Source organism: Myotis myotis, unplaced genomic scaffold (genome assembly GCF_014108235.1).
Source record: "Myotis myotis isolate mMyoMyo1 unplaced genomic scaffold, mMyoMyo1.p scaffold_m19_p_12, whole genome shotgun sequence".
Taxonomy (NCBI): domain Eukaryota; kingdom Metazoa; phylum Chordata; class Mammalia; order Chiroptera; family Vespertilionidae; genus Myotis; species Myotis myotis.
This window is the reverse complement of record NW_023416316.1, coordinates 26,958,683-26,975,482: the sequence shown is the minus strand read 5'-3', so window position 1 is coordinate 26,975,482 and position 16,800 is coordinate 26,958,683. Positions and strand designations below refer to the sequence as shown.

Below are 16,800 nucleotides of genomic sequence, written 5' to 3'. Positions count from 1 at the left end.
GTACGTCCACGCCACTCAGAGACTCTCAACACGGCCCTCCACCCGCGGGGAAGGCTCAGCCCAGTCTGCAGACTGACTCACCTCAGCTGCCCCAGGGGCCACTTGCCACGCCTACTCCCGGACAAGCACTTCCCGCTTCCGGCCCGAGGACGCACGCGCGCCCCCGCCGCGCCCCGCCCCTTCCGGCCCGGGAGGTTTGATTCCCTTGGCGGGCGGAAGCGGCGTGAACCGCAGGATCTGAAAGTCCCGGAGGAACTCTTGGCCTCTCAGCTTCGCCCGGACCCTAAGCGGGCGCCTCTGTCCCTGTGCCCGGCCGCACCCTGCCCGGCCGTCCGCCCCTCAGGTCAGTGTCTCCCGCCGCTGTCCCGGCAGGGCGGGGGGACGGCGGCGAGAGCCCCGTTTGCTCCCAGCTGGGAATTTTACCGGCGCCCCCACCTTAGGGTCCCGTTCCCTGGATGAGATCTCTAGCTTTCCCGACCCCCGCTTTTCTCCTCTGTGAGTGGGGATAATGATCGTACTTACCTGCAATAAAGTCGGGGCAGGCAGAGCGTTTGCCACCCAGGCGGCTGCAACTGATGTGAATTCCCGTACCGCGTTCCCATGACCCTGTCTCTGCGAAAGAAACTCGAGGAAGGGTTTCCAGTTATTTCTATTCGTGCAACTCAGTTTACTGGGGCAGTTCAGTAAAAAAGGAAAGTGAACTGTTGTTATCACCCCTTCCCCACAGCCCAACTCCTTCCTCTCCCTTTACTTTCCCAAAGTAGTGGCTTTCCGGAGGCTCACGCCCAAAGGGGAATATGCACCCAGCGCTGTGTCGGTAAAAGGAGCAGCTCGCACCGGGAAACCCGGGGGGAAAGGGGACACTCCCCAAGGGGCCATCCCAAGAGGGATGAGTAGTTGTTCTTGAGCTTCACCTTTGTTATTTCTCTTTGGTTGCGGGATGGGGGAAGGTGGAAGGAGGGGGCGTATCAGAGGTGCCTGGAGTTTTGCTCAGAGGCCAGTGATTTTTTTAATTCATATTTTGGTTTCTGTTTATCATGTCGTGTGGAAGAAACCAGAAATGCCCTTATTGCACCTTCACGGGCCTATGTCACCAGTGGATATTTCCATTGTGTCTACTGTGGACCAAGGAGATGAGCAGATCAGTCCCTTAACACCTTTAGGCATGAATGTCTCTTTGCTGGTGCTCCCTGGAGCCTCTGCAAGGGAGCAGGACAGAATGTTAATGGAATGTATTACGAGGCACATAATAAACTATTCTGTATTCTACTTCTCATTTGAAATATCCTCAGAATCAGTGTCTGACCAAGCTCACTAGGTAAGGTAAATGTATTACTCAGCGATGAATAGCATAGTCTTTAGGCCCTAAATAATGCCATGTTAAAAAGAAAATGTCCCCAGTGTGTTGCTGTCCTATAAAATTTAATGATAGACCTCCTCCTATTATCATTCTAGGCAATTTCTTGTTTCCTCAGAGAAGTCCAAGACCTCAATTATATATGCCTCCAATTCTTTTTTTAAACTCTTATTTATTTATTTTAAAAATCTTTATTGTTGAAAGTATTACATAGGTCCTCCTTTTCCCCCCATTAACCTCTTCCAGCCTGCTCCCTCCCCCTCCCCTGGCTCTCACCACCCCTTTATCTGTGTCCATGGGTTATGCATATGCATACAAGTTCATTGGTTGATCACTTCCCACCCACTCTCCCCTCCCAATTCTATTGAGCCACACTCAGAATGACATTTAGGTGTTTGATTGGGGTCTAGTTTCCTTCTTCATTATCTACATTTGAGGGGCTGCCTTTTGTTTTGACTGGTTATATATCTCCTTTAGCAGCTATGAAGTTGTATTACTCCAATCACAAGTCTTTTCTGTGTTCAGTATTTCCAAACACTAGAGGATCCCAGCTCCACACCTACATTTAAAAACCAGGTAAAATCTATCATTATAGCTGTTTGCAGTGTAAATACATTTTCTTATTCAGTAGCAAAAATGATGTTCCCTGGATTCGATAGATATAATGCAGGCCCACATAAGTAGTACGCAAAGACAGTTTAATTTGAGGGAAGGGAAGGGTATATAAAGAAAATGTAAGAAAGTAAAAAAGAAGGTGCATGGTTCAATCTTAGATTGGTGAAAGTTGATGTTTGATGTTTGCTAGTTGGTTAGAGCCCATGATCTGGAAGTTCAAAAGTCATTTGGGAGAAATCTGTCAAGAAGTTAATTATGAAACTGTTATATCCCCTGCCAGGGGAAGTGAATTCCTACACCTTACCAATTGCTTTCTCTCTGTGTGTGGCAAGTTGAAACAGCCCAGTCCTTGTATGGAATTTAGAGGGGCAGTTTTGGCAATTAGGATTCTTGTATTTCCTAAGTGTTGAGTGTTTTTCCCTGCACCCAGCCTTGGGCAGGAGGGCTGCGGGGGTGTGTGTGTGTGTGTGTGTGTGTGTGTGTGTCTCTGTCTACGCTTATCAGATAGTGAAGGCAATAAACAGTTTCCCACACCTAAGGCCTACTTCATTCCCTTTGTGTTTCCTCTTTAGCCCTGTGTTCTGAATACCGCAATACTGCGTTGGGGATTGGCTCTCTAGTGAACCTGATAGTCCACTTTTACAGCAGACAACTTTCCAAACAGATTTATAGCCTGACATTCCTCCATTTCCAATCTCCTATTCTTTCTCTTCTCTGTCATCAGGATTCCAAATATTTCTTAGCATTGTGTTGACCTCAATACCTTTACTGCTGTTACTGATTGTTTTGAAATTTCTTAGTCTTATGATTTCTGTTTTTTTGTTTTTTTTTTTTTTGGGGGGGGGAGGGGTTCGGGGGTGGCTCCCACATTTGCAGAACTGACAAATGCCCTTTCCAAGATTTCTGAATTAGTACTGCTGTTAAGGATATTTCTAATCTTGTCTCTTAGGTGCCCAGTGAGAATCGATTTTGTCCTCTGTGGTATCTCCTTGCCTGGAGTAACATTTGCCACTCCAGTGGAAGCAGAAATGTTTCATTTTATGTCACCAACTTTCCATCAGCTTGAGGACCTGACTGTGCTTCTGCTGTTTTCCTGCCCCATTCATGCAGGTTAAGCTAGATTAAAAGGTCAGCCTGCTTATTAAGTTGGTCCAATGCCACCCCTTCCTAGGAAATGGCTAATATTGTTTATTGGATCATAATGTCTTTTGCCCCTGATCTTTATCTTTCTTGGTATTTCAGCTTTGATGTTGAGACTAAAACCAGTTGTTTTTTAAAGCTGATTGTTTTTCTTGAGTTTTGATATTTTTTCTTTCCACAGCTTCTGCTCTAGTGCTCTATTCACTGACTAAATTTTTGAAGACTCTTTACTGCTGATAATAATTTACCTTTTATCTCTGAGTAAAATGATTCATGGAATCAGAGTGCTTTAGGCATTTTAAAAGGATATTTTATTTTATTTCTTTAAATTTTATTGAACTTATTGGGGTGATATTGGTTAATAAAATTATATAGGTTTCAAGTGTACAATTCTATAATACATCATCTGTATATTGTATGTGTTTACCACCCAGAGTCAAGTCTCCTTCCATCACTATTTATCCCCTTTACCCTCTTCTGTCCCCCCCCCCCCCCGCCCTAAAAGGATATTTAAAAAATATCTTTTGTGGTTCTTGATTTATAGCCTGACATTCCTCCATTTCCAATCCCCTACTCTTTCTCTTTGCTGTCATCAGGATCCTAAACATTTCTTAGCATTGTGTTTACTGCTGTTATTGACTGTTTTGAAATTTCTTAGTCTTATTTCTTTTTTTTGGGGGGGGGGGTGGTGTGGTTCTATTTCATTCCCACATTTGCAGCACTGACAAATGCCCTTTCCAGGATTTCTGAATTAGTACTGCTGTTAAGGACATTTCTAATCCTGTCCCTTAGGTGCCCAGTGAGAATCGATTTGTCCTCTGTGATGTTTCCAGGCGGAACTTTGCTTTTGATAATTTCATTTCATTTTTTTCTCCACCTCAACTTAAAAAGATAACCCATCCTCACTGTAGTAAGGACCTTGCCAATTACTCCATCTTTTTTTTTTTCCTTTATAAACCCACTGTACTGCTGAGGTTGAACTCACACTCTAGGTCTTCCAAAGTCAGGACTTTGTAGTTAGTAACATGCTGATCACTCAGCTCTAGGTAAGACAGGATAAAGAACAGAGAACTTGAAGGTAGTGAGCATGGTCATGCTGGCCACCCAGCCACCCCAGAGCCCTCAGTGGGCTTGCGGGAACTCTGCTTTTGGTGAAGGGAGACTCTGTGGCTCTAGAAATGAGCACTAGCACCAGGTTTCAGCTACCAAGAGGTAATGATCAAGATGTATGAGCTCTGCTCTTTCCAGGTGGAACTTTGCTTCCCAAGTCCCAGTTGGCTGTGCCCAGCCTTTCAGATTGTTAGCGAGAATGGGGTCCTGGCATCCTGAACCCTATGCTGCCAGAGCTAATCCACCGCTAGGTCACTGAGGGAGATTTGGACACAGGAGACAGGCCAGGCGGAGGAGGATCTCATCACTAGCTGGGCCTTTGCCTCAAACCCCTTTGTGAACTCTAGAGCCCTAGTGTGCTGTGCTGGGCTATATGGAAGAGCCTTTGTGCCTGACTCAGTGACCTCCATTTCCCTGGGCCCCTCTGATTCCTGTTTGTCTACCTAAGGGGTGTGGGGGCATCTCTTCCCAAGGTTGAAATCTTGTTTTGTCCTTCTGCATTAGCCTCTAGGAACAAAGGTCCCTTGAGAAATCATTTCTGTGCAGGTTCACCTTTCACCCCGTTTCTTCTTATAAAGAGAGCCCCACTTTGTAGCACCTACTCAAGTCCTAGAACTTGACCTATGTATGGGCACTTTTAGAAAATTTATTTGGAAATATACTTCCCAGAAACTTTCTTTTCATAGTTTTACTTTTTTCTTCCTTCTTGGCTTCCATGAAACCGTATTCTTATTCTTAGTTTTCTAACTGTTCTTTCTCTGCCTATTCCTCTTACCACTCCTAGCTGGTATGGGTAAGGCCTTAGCTGTCTACATTGTAAAGATTTATCTTTTTTAAGTCTTTACACTAATTGATTTTGTGTATGTGTGAAATGGAGACAATCCAATGTTTTTTGTTGTTTTTCCCATATGGCTAACCCAGCTCTAAATCTACATTTCCATTTGCTGTTACCTCTAAAAGCAGTTTTAGTTCAGTACATGTCAACTTTTTTTTTCCTCTGGGATCTTTGCAGCTAAATTTCTTCTTTCTGGAATACTCTTCCTCTTATTCTTTTTGTGCCAACAACTGTTAAGGTTTACCAACCAAAGACCACTAAGAATACATCTGTAGTAAAAAAACATTAGGTGTTTTTAGTTTGCTGCTGCAGGAGACACCATTCTCCCTAGGACCTTGGGTGTCTCAGTGAGAGTGAGTTGAAAGGGGCTTATAGGATTTGAGCTTATGCTGCGTGATTTTAAGAAGGGATTAGGAAAGCTATCAAAGAACTGGGGCATTTCAGCATTTGGGTATTTTAGAATACAGTGGGGCTGAGGATGTCATTGGTGAGAAAGCAGCAGTAAGTCAAATAAAGGATCACTGTCATTTTCACAGTTTTGCATAGAAACATTGTTTACGCAGTCATGTCCAGGTCCTGTTGGAAACATTGTTCAAGTTTTGGTAGGAATATCCAGTCTGATTACCAGCCGGGCTGATGTTCTTTTTCTCACTTCTCATCCTTTGAATTGGATCTCGGCTTAAATATTACCTTCTCAGTGACTCATTCTCACCACTGTTGCTTATTTCTTTCCCAGCATTTATTAAAAATTATAATAATTTAATTTTATTGTCTGTTGATTTGCCTTTTGTCTTCTCTTCTAGAATGCAAGATCCATGAGGACAGGAACCACATTTTGTTTCTTCTCCCTTATAGCTTTAGTGCCAAGTGTGGGTCTGGCACATCATAGGTGCTCAGTAGACACATGTGTGAATAAATGAATGAATAAAAGAAAATTCAGATTAATAGTCTGAATAGTTTTGCAAAATACACTGCTAATCTGTAGTTAAACTCAACTAAGAGCATATCCTCTGCAAGTAAGACAAAGCTAGTATCAGGGTGAGGCCTACTCGATCCTATGGTGGTTTGTAATTCTACTTAAATTTAAAACTCAGGAAGACAGAATAAAATAACTACCTAAGACTTTTACAACAAATTTTTATATATTGTTTGATATATACTTAAGAGTATATGATATGTACTTCAGAGTATATGTAAATATGTGAAGCATACTAATAAAATATGTATTATACGCTGAGTGGCCAGATTATTATGACCACCCCATCAGTACTTCATTGACACTTCCAAAAATACTGAATATTGAAAACTTCCTAAGCAAATACTCTCAAGGTTTTATTATTATTATTATTATTATTATTTGCATAATTAATTCACTTCATTGAACTGATGAGGTGGTCATAATAATCTGGACGGTCATTAAATCTGGCCACTCAGTGTATGTATCTTAAAATTGTATATTATTGAATCTTAATTTGCATTTCCCTGATGACTAATGAAGTTGAACATTTTTCCCATCTTTTTATTGGTTATTTGTGTTTCTTTGTGAAATGCTTTTGTATTTCATTTGCTTATTTTTTCTTTGGTTGTCTTTTTCTGTATTGTAGGCTTGGAGTCTATGTATTCTGTGTAAAAATCCATTGTTATAAGTGTTGCAAATATTTTCTCACATTTATGATTTTTTGAAATGATGCCTTTGGATGTGCAGAAGTTTTTAATTTTAACATTGTTTAATGGAATTTTTATAATTAGCACTTTAAAAGATCCCCTTCTGTCTGGAAATCATGACAGTATTCTATTAAAAGTTTTAAAGGTTTACTTTTCATATTTAAGCCTTTACTTGATCTGAAATTGATTTTTTATGTATGGTGGGAGATAGGAATCCAGTGTTTTTTCATGTGGTTAATCAGTTTTTCCAGTATCATCTATGTGCCCAAGACTTACTTATATTTGCAGTACAAGAGTGGAGGACATAATCTCATACTAGTTCCTTTTTTGATCTTGTACTATTTTTATTTTACAGGTTCTTTTTGTAATTTTGAGTAAACTTCCAGCAGGAGTATGAAAGATTATGATGAGCTTCTCAAATACTATGAAATATATGAAACTATTGGGACAGGTAATTGTTATTTTTTCTTGGGGAGAGATGATAGATCAACTATTTGAGAGCCTAGTGTGTTTGGGCAGTCTTGAGCTTTCTAGTCTAAATTACGTTGTTTTAAAATTCTTCAACCTACTTTAGTTAGAAAAAGTGGAGCAAAGGAGAGGAAAATAGTAGGAGAGGCCTTGTAAGTCATTTTATTTAGAATAAAAGTCATTTGGAGAGTGATCTGATCTTTGTTTCTAAGGGTCACCCTCTCTGCTTGGTTGTAAAGAGATTGGGTAGAAAAGGGCCAGGGCAGAAGCAGAGAGATGTTAGGAGGTTATTGCAGTAATTCAGGTGAGCAGTGCTAGAGATGATGGTGACTTGGTCGAGGCTGATAGTAGTGAATGAAGGTCGTGAAAGGGGTGGAATTCTGTATACAGACATACACATACGTGTGTGTGTGTGTGTGTATTTTGATTTATTGAGGTATTACACAGTCAAAAATGCAAAGTGCACCAATTTTGATGAACTTTTACATACATATATATGCCTATGTTTCCTGATCAGATCAAGACATAGAGAGCATTTCCAGTCAGACCCTTTCTTTTAACCTCAAGGTAACTACCATTGATATAGTTTGAAGATATAGGCAATGGGATTTGTTGATGGGTTGGATATGGGGTAGGGGACAAAAGAGAAGGACTAAGGATGGCCCACCCTTTGGTTTTTGGCCCGAGCACCTGGGAAATGGAGTTGCTGTTTACTGAGATGGGGAAGGTCATGGAGGGACTATTAGAAGCTTCTTCTTAGAAATGTGAAGTTGTCACTTTCTTTTAGATACTTAAGTGTAGAAATTTTCCCACTTTTGATACAGTTTTAAAACATAATTGTTCATATTCCCAGTTTTAAAACTGAATGGAAGTTTCATATTACTTGACTTTTGTCTCAGCAACTTTACATTGTGTTCTAGCAATATTAATTATAAAGCAAATTTTATTGCAGTGTTAATTATAAAGCATATTTCTAAAGGATGAATTCTGTTTGTTCATTAAAAAATTAAAAATATACTATCATGGTAAAAAAAAATCTTCGGCTATTCATTGGATGGAGGAGAGGGTAAGGTCATGGCTAACACCTTGGAAGCAACAGGAAGAAAGAGTCATAAACTTATAGGAAAGTAGGGATTGATAGAGCCTTTTGAAAGCATATGGAACAGTGTTTGTGCCTGAGTCCTCAGTTTGCTCTGCTATTGATATTTGGGTTAGTCTTGCTTATCTCTTCATAATTTTCCTACACTTAGGTGGCTTTGCAAAGGTCAAACTTGCCTGCCATATCCTTACTGGAGAAATGGTAGCTATAAAAATCATGGATAAAAATGCACTGGGGGTAAGTTTAAAATTATTTTAAAAATATTTATACATCAGTTTTGTGAATTGAAACCCAAATTTGTTCTAATGTTCTAGAATAATATTATTAGAATAATATTTCTCTAGCATTGTAAATTGCCAGTTCTGTGTAACTGGCAGGTTTTAAAAAGCAATCTGAGGGAAAGGGTTACTTTGTCCTTAATTGTAATGCAAGGCAATGGCATATGTATGAAACCTGAAGGATCCATTTGTCTGCAGTTGTTTCATGGTCTTGAAGATGTTTCTTGGTATTCAAATACTCTAACTCAGTGTTACCTATTTTATGGTATAGGTAGGTCTTACGTCCTAGAATTTTATCCAAAATAACCTTAGTAGTTCTCTAATGAAACCCTCCTTTTCTTGATCAGCCTTTTTTTCCAGGATTGAGATGCTCATTACCTCCTAATGCAGCTCATTCAATTTGTGATCTTGGTTATAATGTACATAAAATTTTTTGTTTTTATACTGAGGGAAAATCTGTCTCTTTTGATGATCTTTATGGGTCTATTATACCCTATCCCAGTGATGGCAAACCTATGATATGCGTGTCAGAGGTGACACGCGAACTCATTTTTTTGGTTGATTTTTCTTTGTTAAATGGCATTTAAATATATAAAATAAATATCAAAAATATAAGTCTTTGTTTTACTATGGTTGCAAATATCAAAAAATTTCTATATGTAACACGGCACCAGAGTTAAGTTAGGGTTTTTCAAAATGCTGACACGCCGAGCTCAAAAGGTTCGCCATCACTGCCCTATCCAGTATTTGTACTCACCCTGAATGGTCTTTTTTTTCTAATTCAATGTATCATCCTTCATATGGTTTAGTTTCAACTGATAATTCAGGCTCTTCTTCAACATTTTTGTTTATTGAGCTCAATAATATATTCACTAAGCAAATAAAAGGCATTACAAACATTTTTTATTGAGCCCTCATGAATGAAATCAGTGATTATAAATCTGATTAAATTAATTTCCTTAAACAATGTAAACTTCAATTGCAACTTTAGTATGACTTATTCACATGAACACTACAAATACTTAAATAGCAAACAAAATGTGTATTGTTATTACAAAGTGTATTACCAAACTGATACTCAAAATTTATTCTAAAGCATCAGTGTGATAACATTAATTCATTAATTTATTTTTTCTAATTTTGTTTTCATATTTTCTGTTGTTATGCTTATTTTAATTACTTCCTAGCACTTTAATAATATTTTGATTACTTCCAGGGTTTTAGTTATCTGACTCCCACTCTCCCCAAAAGAGAAAAAAAAAAAGATTATCATATTAAAATAGTCAAAGTTACAATTGATTCTTTGTCAAGACCTGACATCTGGTTGCATGGTCCTAGATAATTGGATCTTAAGCCACAGATCATTAGATTGAGTCCCTTTTTATAATAAAGTTTTACATGTTATTTCATGGATATCTGTATTTTTGTCTTTAATATGGACTTTGAAATTCTTTCAGCTTGGCTTATCCTCCTTCCCAACCAGCTTTTTATTTTGAAACATTTCAAGCCCCTAGAAAAATTGGAAAACTGAGACAGTGAATATCTTCATACCTTTCACCTACACTCTTATGGAACATTACTAAGAATAAAAGTGGTAGCTCAGGCATGCACACTAAGTAGAGTTTCTGTCATTTTCTTTGTTTGGAATGCAAACCTTCTAAGGGAATTGAGATTTAAAAATTTTCAGGACTTTGGCTATCAATCCACATTAAGTTTGTCTTTCATAAAACCCTCAAGGCCTTTTTTATGCACATACAAATAAGTTTTGTTATATTTTTCTGTATTGTGGAACACTTCGTTTTGAGGCTGTTGATTGCTTTTGCTACTTAGTATTAATCTTTTTATATTGATTCTTGAAACACTTCCCAAATTGGTTTATTGCACATTTAATACAATGTTTTGCCACAGAGTGATTTGCCCCGGGTCAAAACAGAGATCGATGCCTTGAAGAACCTGAGACATCAGCATATATGTCAACTTTACCATGTGTTGGAGACAACCAACAAAATATTCATGGTTCTTGAGGTTTGTAGTATGTTACAGAGACCTAACTGTGTTTGTTCACTGTTTTAATCTGTTTGAGCTGCTATAACAAGTATCACAGACTGGGAAGCTTATGAACAACAGACATTTATTTCTCACCATCTGGCGGCTAGGAATTCCAAGATCAAGGCACCAGTATGGTTGGGTGAAGGCTCTCTTCCAGGTTCTGAGCGGGCACCTTCTCACTATGTCCTTACATGGTAGAAGGGCCAAGGGATCTCCCTGGAGCCTCTTTTTTTTTTAAATTGAATTTATTGGAGTGACACAGGTTAATAAAATCATATAGGTTTCAGGTGTACAGTTCTATAATACATCATTTGTATTTTGCATTGTGTGTTTACCACCCCAAGTCAAGTCTCCTTCCATCACTGTTTATTCCTCCTTTACCCTCTCCGATCTCCCCCCCGCCCACCCCCCCACTCTAGAGCCTCTTCTAAGAGCACTGATTTCATTCGTAAGGGCTTCACCCTAATGTGCTAATCACTTCCCAAAGGCCACCTCCTAATACATCTTTGTGGGTTTAGGATTTCAACATATGAATTTTTGGTGGGAACAAACATTCATACCATTTCCATTCACTTTATCAATTGTTAAAAGTACGTTTCACCTGAAATATTAGAATAAATGTTAAGGCTTTACCTGTTTGAGTTCTGTCTATAACAATTTAGATCAAATAGACATCTATTATAAATTGGAGATTCATTGTAAATGTACCCTTTCTAATACACTCCTAATGGGGAGGTGCGGTTTAATAGACAGAACATGTTAGAATTTGTCCCTAGGCAGTGGTCGGCAAACTCATTAGTCAATAGAGCCAAATATCATCAGTACATCGATTGAAATTTCTTTTGAGAGCTAAATTTTTTAAACTTAAACTATATAGGTAGGTACATTTTATTAACTTAATTAGGGTACTCCTAAGGCTTAGGAAGAGCCACACTCAAGAGGCCAAAGAGCCGCATGTGGTTCGTGAGCCGCAGTTTGCCGACCACTGCCCTAGGGGGAAGGATTCACTTTAGTTTATATGGTGTGTATGGTAACAAATTACCACCAACTTGGTGGTTTAAAACAACAGAAATTTATTGTCTCACAGTTCTGGAGACTAGAAATCTGAAATCAAAGTGTGGGCAAGGTTCATTCTGGAGAATCTGTTCTTTGCCTCTTTCCTAATTTCTCATGGTTGCTGGTAATCCTGGGCATTCCTTGGCTTACAGATGCATCACTCCATTCTCTGCCTCTGTCTTCAAATGGTCCACCTTAATCCAATATGATGTTATTTGATTTGATCACATCTACAAAGAACTTATTTACAAATAAGGTCACGTTTACTGGTACCGGGTGTTAGGACTTCCAACTTATCTTTTTTGTAGAACTCAATTCAACCCACAAGCCTTCAGCATATGTATTATGCAAACCAAACTCGTTTAAGTTTTCCCCTGCCCTTTATGGCTTGAAGCTTACTTAAAGTCTTTAGAACTTGCATCATTCATCTCTTGTTTCATTTTCCTTAGTCTCAGCCAAATAATTTGTAACTGCACATCATTTTCACAGATTAGCTCTGTTTTAAAAGCACATTTTAAAATTCATAATGCTGAAAGTTTTGGACCTAGAACCATTTTCTTTTTATTACACCATAGATCCACCCACATGGTCAATAGTGGTGATTTTAAAGTCTTTTTAAAATGCTGATTTCCTTGTCCAAATTAAATACTTAAACACACACACACACACACACACACACACACACACACACACACAAAACCACCACTAACAAAAAACCCTTCCATGAACCTAGGGCAAAATTGAAAAGGTATAAGAGAGTATATATTAAAAAGTAAAATTCTCTCTCTTCTGTATCCCTGTCATCCGGTTTCTTTCCCCCTGAGTAAATAACTTACGTTTCTTGTATTTCCTATAGATTTTCCATGTACTTACAAATGCCTATTTATATTTTATACATATGTATGTGTGTATAGCTTATTGGTTTCTGCCACACAAATGGTCACATATTATTCTGTACCTTGTATTTTTCCCCTTAACATTTTAGCCTGGAAACTGTCTATGTGCATTTATAGAGATTTTTGATGTTTTTGTTTTGCTTTACTTTGTATTTCTTTATTTGAAAATGTAAAGTAGGCTTTTTAATGTAAATCTTATTGGATAGCAGTGAAAAAGATTGATTATTGTGGTATAATTTATATATGATAAAATGCACATATTAGGTATACAGTTTGAAAAAGGTACACACCCATGTACTTCCTACCCCAGTCAAGGTCTAAAGCATTTTCATCACATAGGAAAAGTTTGATGTTAATCCCTGTAACCTCATCCACCCACTGCTCTTCTCAACAACCACTGATTTGATTTCTGTCACCACATATTAGTTTTATCTATTCTAGAACTTTATACAAAGAGCATCATATGGACTGTACTCTTGTCTTTAGCTTCTTTTGTTCAGCAGAATGCTTTTTGCAAGTCACAATATCAATATATACTCTTGTACCTTGCTTTTTCACTTAATACGGGAGATTGTTTCATTTCAGTTCATGAAGAGCTTTTTTTTAAATTATGTTTTTGAGAGAGGAAGGGAGAGGGAGAGAGAAAGAAACAACAATGAGAGAATATCCATTGCTGCCTCCTGCACGCCCCCTACTGAGTATTGAGCCCACAACTGAACCCATAACCTGGGCATATGCCCTGACTGGGACTCGAACCAGCGACCTGTTGTTGTATGGGACAACTAACTGAGCTACACTCGCCAGGGCAAGACTTTTTTTTTATGGCTGCGTAGAATTCCATTTTATACCTGTGCCATAATTTACATAGTGTGAACATATTTGAATTGTTTCCAGCCTTTTGTTGTTACAAACAGCGCTACTGTAGTGAATGATCTTGAACATGTGTTGTTTTTGTTGTGAGAGTGTATCTGTAGGAACAATTTCTAAACATGGAACTATGAGGTCAGAGGCTATATACTATGATAGTATAATTTTAATTGCTAATATAAAATGAAGCCTTAAATGGAAATCCCAGTTTACAGAAACATGGAGCTGCTCTGGAGAAGAAGGGATGGAAAGCCTAAAGCTTTGTGCTCTGGTGTCCATTTTCCACAACCTCTAAGGAGCCTCTGTAGAGCTGGGCTCCACGTACAGACTTAAAATCACTGGTCTTCGAGATGGAGAAGCAGTAATTGCTGCTGGGTTTTTTGGTTTCAGATAACTACACTAAATGTACGTGCCTTAAGATGAGAAGGGGTTTTAGTACTTTGTCATAAAAATATAAAACCCCGAATGAACTTAAAAATTAATGGTGGTTGGTTCTACTTCTACTTACTGGTAATAAAAGCTTGAGATCAAGAGCTATTGTTCTTTTCTGGAATAATTGTTGATTTGTTTGATCTTGAGAGTATATTTTTTAATATGCCTCACACAGTTCCCTTGCCTATTAGTTTAATTACTATCTCTAAGTGAAGTATGTTTTTAAAAAGATTTTTAAAAATTGATTTCAGAGAGGAAGGGAGAAGGAGAGAGATAGAAACATCAATGATGAGAGGGAATCATTGATTGGCTGCCTCCTGCACGCCCCCTGCAACCCAGGCATGGTCCCTTGACCGGAATTGAACCCGGGACCCTTCAGTCCACAGGCCAACGCTCTATCCACTGAGCCAAACCAGTTAGGGCTGAAGTATGTTTTTTATTTTCAATTCCTCTGACGTGAGTTTTGTAAGTAGTAACAATATCTGTGTGATTCTGTTGCTGTTAAGTATTGCCCTGGAGGAGAGCTGTTTGACTACATAATTTCCCAGGATCGCCTGTCGGAGGAGGAGACCCGTGTTGTCTTCCGTCAGATCGTTTCTGCAGTTGCTTACATGCACAGCCAAGGCTATGCTCACAGGGACCTCAAACCGGTAAGTGACTGCCACAGTTAGATGGTCACCTGAGAGTTCAGCATTATTTACTTGTTGTGACTAGGTTCTTCCTGTTTAGACTCTATCTTTGCTCCCCCCAACCCCCGCTATAATATATCACTCCCTCCCTCCTTTTGACTTCTGGTAGGGTTTTTTCAATGGACTTATTATTGACATTCTGTTTATCTGCCAATTGGGTGTGACATTATAAATGTCTTTGTAATCAGCCATGGAATATAAACTTCAGAATTTTATCTCTAGGAAAAAAGAGTTTTAAGTACTTTCTTTGAGTATATTGTCATTTAATATTTTCCATCCAGTTCTCTTCCTAACCCCATCTTCCTTTAATTTTCATTCCATTATGCCTCAGACAGGAACAGTTCAGTGTATGGGCAGACTACTTTTCAAGGACAGAAAAAAAATGTGAATACTCTTAAGACTGCAGGCTCTGACTAATGTGAATGGTGGTGAACATGGATATTAATGTTGCTTGGTACTAGGGTCAGGAACCTAGAAACGGCCCAACAAAATATGGCAGTGTTATCCTTTTCCTGTTGTTTATACTCAACCCTAAGATTGGAGCTCACTCTTTTGTTTAAATTTGCCTTTAGCATACATTGTTTGCTTGTAGTTGAACCTCAGAGCACTAAGGAGAAAATGGTTTATGCTAATGTGTCTTGAGGGGAAGTGGGATATAGTTATCAACATTCTCCTCTCTCCCTTTCTATACTTCTTGTCATTTCATTCTTTTTAAAAATGATTTTCACTCTATTATACCCAGGTTTTTAAATATAAAAACCTTAAATTGTTTTTAGAAATGGCTAGAGGTGGGATGTGTTATAAGGAAGTCATTATAGTTATGAAAAGATCTTTGTTTTTCCAGGAAAATTTGTTGTTTGATGAATATCATAAAATAAAGCTGATTGACTTTGGTCTCTGTGCGAAACCCAAGGTAAGTGCAGAAATAAAAATTCATCTATTTTTTTTGTAAATGCACACTAAGGTGTGTTATCTTGCACTGGCTTCCACTAAGTATTTATTGAGCCTGGTTGCATCCATTGAGAAGGATGTTAAATTTCATCCCTTTATGAGTTCTCTAAATGACTCTGACATATAACCAAGATAGAGAACCACCAGGTCCAGGGTTGGTCATGCTAAAGACCCCATGGGTATGCTGAGAGAATTTGCAGTGTTATGAGGCCATCACAGCATGAATGCTGAATTGATCATGTGTTTGCAGTTTTGAGTATGTTGCCACTAGATGATGCCTTTGTTTACAGGAATTTGGGGAATTTATTGCAAATCTATTCTTTGTTATCCAAAATGGTATATAACTAACAGTTAGTTACATTTTGAGAGATGGTCCCCTTTCCTTATAAAAGAAGGAAAAAGTCCATATGGGCTTTTAAATTTATACTGTTATGTGTTTTCTTAATTTGCACTCCACAATTGAGACTGGCATTTTCTAGCGTGCCTCCTCTCTGAGGTGACTTTGAACTTTCCACTTCTGCTGTCTGCAGCAGAGCTCCTGTGTGGCTGCCTGTTGGAGGCTGCCTCCTGAGTTCTCTAATGATGGCACTCACAATCTCTACAATGAGCTGTCTGCACTCATTAAGAATGCTGGAATTGCAGACCTATCTGAGCCCTTTGTAGCCCACGGTTATTTCCTGCCCCAATCAGAATTAGCTCGGTGCACAGGGAATCAGATTTTGCCCCTCCGGCTGAATGCCTGATTCTTTCTGATTTTTCTCTCCTTCCCTTGGTACTTCAGAAATTGTCAGTGGAGCCTTGTGTCTTGACACCAAATGATAGAAGGCTTTTTTTTGATTGACAGGTATATAAAGATAAAATGTACTTTGAGCAGATAAACTGGTTTAAGCCATGTTCTCCACAGGAGGCAGTGGAGAATGTTTGTGACAGACTCCATTAGCCTTTGCTTGTGGCTGCCACAGATTTGACACACAGACACCATCTGAAAAAGCAGTGGTGGGCAGAGAAAGGATTGTCTCAGCTTTCTGCTGAAGAGCTCATTTCTGGGCATGTTGTTACAGTTGTGAATGCAGCCTCACAATTTCACAAGTCCTTTGCCAGTTGTAGAACTGTATGGCAAGTGTGGGGCAGTAGTGTCATTTTCACTGTGCCTTGATATTTCTGTGGGAGAGCTGAGGAGGCTGAGCAGATTCCTCATTTTGCTGGATCTGGAAGCTCAGGTCGTGATTGGTGTTACAACTGAGACTAGAAACCAGACGCCCAAAGCAATGTTCTGTGTAACATATTGCTGTC

General features: G+C 38.9%; 1 protein-coding gene across 5 annotated transcripts in view; it reads left to right on the top strand.

The window, feature by feature from the left end:
- The first annotated feature begins 212 nt into the window (after positions 1-212).
- The window catches only part of MELK (maternal embryonic leucine zipper kinase), a 66,152-nt gene continuing 49,564 nt past the window's right edge, over positions 213-16,800 (top strand). The window contains exons 1-7 of one of the 5 annotated variants that reach the window (XM_036330366.1): positions 326-343; positions 2,922-3,100; positions 7,078-7,173; positions 8,441-8,526; positions 10,476-10,592; positions 14,374-14,517; positions 15,401-15,469. In XM_036330366.1, the coding sequence (XP_036186259.1) occupies positions 7,116-7,173; positions 8,441-8,526; positions 10,476-10,592; positions 14,374-14,517; positions 15,401-15,469 (474 nt within the window). In that variant the 5' untranslated portion in view covers positions 326-343; positions 2,922-3,100; positions 7,078-7,115. Of the gene's footprint in view, positions 344-1,837; positions 1,934-2,921; positions 3,101-7,077; positions 7,174-7,707; positions 7,758-8,440; positions 8,527-10,475; positions 10,593-14,373; positions 14,518-15,400; positions 15,470-16,800 lie in introns of those variants that run through there. The other 4 variants (XM_036330369.1, XM_036330367.1, XM_036330368.1 and 1 more) reach the window with 4 other exon arrangements.